Raw genomic sequence first — 4778 nt, 5'->3', positions numbered from 1 at the left:
CCCTCTTTAGTCCCAGTCTTCAAGTTAAAATATTAATATAACTAAGAAAAAGCCCTGGATTTGGCTATAATAAAGGAAGTGTCATAGCTCAGACCTTTCACATTAACCACACAAAGAGCTAGAAAAGGACATAAAAATCTTCAAAAATTCATAGGAGTATTTGATATGGGTAAGGACTCCATACCCCAAATGCATCACCTAGCTCTTTACTATTCTTCTGACTCAGATCATGGTTCATGAGGCACATTTGAGCATTGAGATGCAAGAAAAAGTTTAAGGAGAAAGGATTATCCATCCTCTTGTGCATATAAAAGAATGGAGACTGGACGAAGATAAACGTGACCAGTGCTGAATATTACCTATGGTCTTTTCCTGCTGTTCAGTCTCCTGGTGTCACATCAAGTCTCTGAAGGATCACCCTCACCCCAGCACATGTATGCATCACACAGGCTCATCTCTCCACCCAAAACACACACACACAAACACGCACACACTCACTACTACCTCCCTGAGGATAGCAGTATTCTCTTTTGATGTTGGTTCTGAGGTGGGTGTGTCTGGTCCTTCCTTTCTGCAGTTAAAGCACCTTCCCAACATGAAGTATCTCCTTAGTAAGCACTCAAATCATTGAGGAATTTCCTATTAATATCAGTTAAAGGTAATACCAGTAAAACCAATGAAATTTAAAAAGATATAACAGGTTATAAAGTCCAGAAATGTTTTTTAAATCTGTAGTAACAGTTTTTCCTGGTATTTACTGAAATATATCTAAGTTCTTATAGTTTCTCCTTTATTTTTTAAATCACCCTTTAATTTTTTACTTGAGAGCCAATCCTATACAGTCTTTTCTCTCTCTCGTCTCCCTTTCTTTTCAACAGATAAGCCCTCATTTTAAGTATTTCACGCAACATTATTTCCAACTCAAAACTCCACTATGAAGGTTTAGCAGGCTAAGGACAAATGGCAAAATTTCTAATTGCATCCCTTTGGGCTCTAAAAGGAAGCTTCCCTGGTGACTCAGTGGTAAAGAATTCCCCTGACAAGCAAGAGACCTGTGTTCGATCCCTGGATTGGAAAGATCCCCAGGAGAAGGAAACAGCTACCCACTCAAGTATTCTTGCCTGGGAAATCCCAAGGACAGAGGAACCTGGCAGGCTGAAGTCCATGAGGTCACAAAGAATCAGACAAAGGAGACAGTGCCAAGGTGTTACTATTCTGTTTCTCTCTGGGGGACTCACCTCTGACTTCCTCTCTTGGATAGGTGAGGGAAACTTTGAATCACTCAGTGACTCTGGTGTGGCTACTGGGATGCATGCCCTCTGATGATCAATTAGCCACTGCCATGGATAAGAAGATCTAAGGAGACCCAAGGGTGTAGGTTCCTATGGAGATGGCATTTGCCTCCAGTAGGAACTGACTTGCAAACACAATGGCTGTATGTACCCAACTGTTCCAGTGACCTCTTAAACATGTATACCTGTGGCCAATTCATGTCGATGTCTGGCAAAAAAAAATCACAATATTGTAAAGTAATTATTCTCCAATTAAAATAAATTAATCTTCACAAATTACTTTAATGATATGTTCCCCTCAATACAATTGAGAGGCTATTTTTCTGCATATCAACTGAAAGAATAACACATTGTCCAAAAATAGGTTTATTAAATTCTGCACTGATGATTCAAATAATACTTTTTTCTCTATTAAGTTAATTCATATGTTTGAAGAGTTTGAACCTTGATTTACTAGGAACTCACATGCTCAACATTTAAGGGGAAAACTATTCATTCCACAAAGATTGTTGGTTAGTTTCTTGAGCTACTTAAGTAGTGGATAAGTTGATAGGATTTAATTAATTAATTTAAAAAATTTAAAAGATGCAACAGTACACTTTCTATTTTTTTTAAAAGCAGAATTGGTAAGATGTAGTAACAAAGGTTGGATTTAGGATGACATAAATCTGGACCTCAGGCTCACTGAACCTGGAAAAGTTACTTAAAACTTTGAAACTTCAGTTTAATCATCAATAGGGAAAATGACAAAACTTTCATAAGGCTGTTGTAAAGATTAATGACAATTTATTCAAAATGTTTTTAAAATAGCAAACAAATATTAGTTGTTGTTACTGGAATAAAACAAGATTAACCCAACGTGAAAATCACTGAGACTTACTGTAAAAGATTATCAACAATGATATCTGCCTTTGACATGGAAGCATCATTTCAGTATGTGGATTGGAAAGACAGTACTGGAATTTCAAGTGTCCACTGCTTTCCCCCCTTGCCCTAGAGTCTTTTGACCTGCCCACCACTGCCTACCGCAGAAATCTCTCTCTCTCTCTTTTTTTTCTTTCACTTCTGCTCTTTCTTCTTTTCCTATATCACTTTCTCATTATTTTTATACTCATTTCATCTCTATTCTTCTCTTCCATGGAAAAGACCTTGTCCATGACCCAAATCAGCATGATAAGTCTCTTAGTACAGCTGATGAGATGTTGATCCTTCCCATTACTCAGTGATGTCCTAATAATTTTGTCTTTTCTTCAAATACGTTAATTATATTCATGTCTGAGACTATATATGCTCCATGAAGAACTTCTGTTCATGATCTCTATTTGTGCCAAGTTTCATAGACTGGTAACCACCAAAGGAGATCTTAGAAATGGTCCTGCAATATGAAAGTGAAGTGAAAGTGAAGGTCGCTCAGTTGTGTCCAACTCTTTGAGACCCCATGGACTATACAGTCCATGGAATTGTCCAGGCCAGAATACTGGAATGAGTAGCCTTCCCCTTCTCCAGGGGATCTTCCAAACCCAGGGATCAAACCCAGGTCTCCCACATTGCAGGCGGATTCTTTACCAGCTGAGCCACAAGTGAAGCCCAAGAGATATGAGGGCCATGGTTAAGTAGAAGAACAGGGGTGAATTCATGTCTTCTCCCTGTGAGGACGGTGCCATCTATATTGTACCACATGGGAATCACTGACTTTGGAAAACTTGCTGTCATCCCAATCAAGTCTTCTCGCACAGATTTGCTGAGAACCCTGCCCACTCTCCATAAGTAGACACAGTATACCTTTTTTCCAACTTCATTCCTTTGGAAAGTTCTGATACGAATCAACACTTACTCTCTTTTGCATAATAATAGACACTGAACTAGAAAGAGTCATAAGAAATACCCACTTCCAACTGCCAAACAAGGAACGCAGTAAAACTCTGGCCTATAAAGAACTATTTTCTAATGACTAATTCCCCTCCTGACTCATTGGAAAAGACCCTGATGCTGGGAAAGATTGAGGGCAGGAGGAGAAGGGAACAACAGAGGATGAGATGGTTGGATGGTATCACCGACTCAATGGACATGGGTTTGCATGGACTCCGGGAGTTGGTGATGGACAGGGAAGCCTGGTGTGCTGCGGTTCATGGGGTCGCAAAGAGTCAGACACAACTGAGCGACTGAACTGAACTGAACTCCCCTCCAGGGATCAGATGGGCTCCAAGGTGTGAGAGCTACGACAGATGACTGTATTATTCCTCCTTTTCTCTCCTACACTGAGTATCTGCCTCTCCCTAGTACCTTCCTCACAGCCCCCTTCACATCCTTGTTCCTTAGGGTATAAATTAGAGGATTGAGCATAGGGGTAACTATGGTATAAAAAAGGGCTACAAAGTTTCCCTCACTCTCAGAATAACTGTGCATGGGTTGGAGGTACGTATAGATGGCTGAGCCATAAAAAAGGGAAACCACCAAGAGATGGGACCCACAAGTCCCAAAAGCCTTTCTTCTCCCAGCCACTGACCTGACTTTCAGCACTGTCTGAACAATGTATACATAGGAGCCTAGAATTAGTAGTGCAGGAACAACCAAGATTATGGCTCGAGCCACAAACATCTTGGTCTCTGTCCCTTCTGTGTCTTCACAAGCCAGCTTCAGGAGAACAGTCATCTCACAGAAGAAGTGATTCAGGAGATGGAGACCACAGAGAGGCATAGCCATCATGAGGCCTGTCTGAACCAGAGAGTTCATGCAGCCTCCTACCCAGGAGGCAATAGCCAGTGTCTGGCAGAGGTGGGGGTGCATAATGGCTGTGTAGTGGAGGGGATGACAGACAGCAGCATAGCGGTCAAAGGCCATCACCACCAGGAGCACACATTCAGTGGAGCCTAGGGCAAGGGAGCTGAAGAGCTGGACCACACACCCTTCGTAGCTGATGGTCCGGTCAAGTCCGTGAAGGTTGATCAGAAGCTGGGGCACAGTGCTGGTGGTATAGCAGAGGTCCAGGAAGGAAAGATGTCTAAGAAAGAAGTACATGGGCGTGTGCAATTGACGTTCCAGGAGGGAAAGAGTGATGATGGTGGTGTTACCGAAGATAGTTAAGGAGTAGAAAACTAAAATAAAGACAAAAAGGATGGGCTCCAGTTGAGACCAATCTGAGAAGCCCATTAAAATGAAGGCTTCTCTAAAACTTGTGTTGAAACTTCCCATTTTTGCCTGTTCAAATAGCAGAAGACAATGTAATGACTCTTATGAAGAAGGATTTAAAAATTATTTCACAATTTTCCCTAGATAATCCTAACTCATGCATTGTGTTATCTGTTTTGCTATTCAGCTCCATTCTGTCCAGTCTTCTCCTACTTTGAGAGTGAAGATTACTAGATTAAGAATGATGTGACTTTCATTTGAACTCCAGTCCTGTTATGTGCTTCCTCTATGATTTCAGCCAGGCCACTCAATCCTCGGGACCTGATGTTTCCTTGTCTGAAAGCAGAGACAATCTGT

The 4778-nt window shown here is 41.3% G+C and overlaps 1 protein-coding gene across 1 annotated transcript; it reads right to left on the bottom strand.

The window, feature by feature from the left end:
• Positions 1 to 3545: 3545 nt before the first annotated feature.
• On the bottom strand, positions 3546 to 4484 carry LOC104993402 (olfactory receptor 2Y1). Its single transcript, XM_010846638.1, has one exon. The coding sequence runs from the start codon at positions 4482 to 4484 to the stop codon at positions 3546 to 3548; it is 939 nt and encodes a 312-aa protein (XP_010844940.1).
• Positions 4485 to 4778: the final 294 nt, after the last annotated feature.

This window comes from Bison bison, unplaced genomic scaffold, assembly GCF_000754665.1.
Source record: "Bison bison bison isolate TAMUID 2011002044 unplaced genomic scaffold, Bison_UMD1.0 scf7180017864238, whole genome shotgun sequence".
NCBI lineage: Eukaryota > Metazoa > Chordata > Mammalia > Artiodactyla > Bovidae > Bison > Bison bison.
The sequence above is the reverse complement of the archived record's forward strand: the minus strand, read 5'-3'. Positions and strand labels throughout refer to the sequence as shown.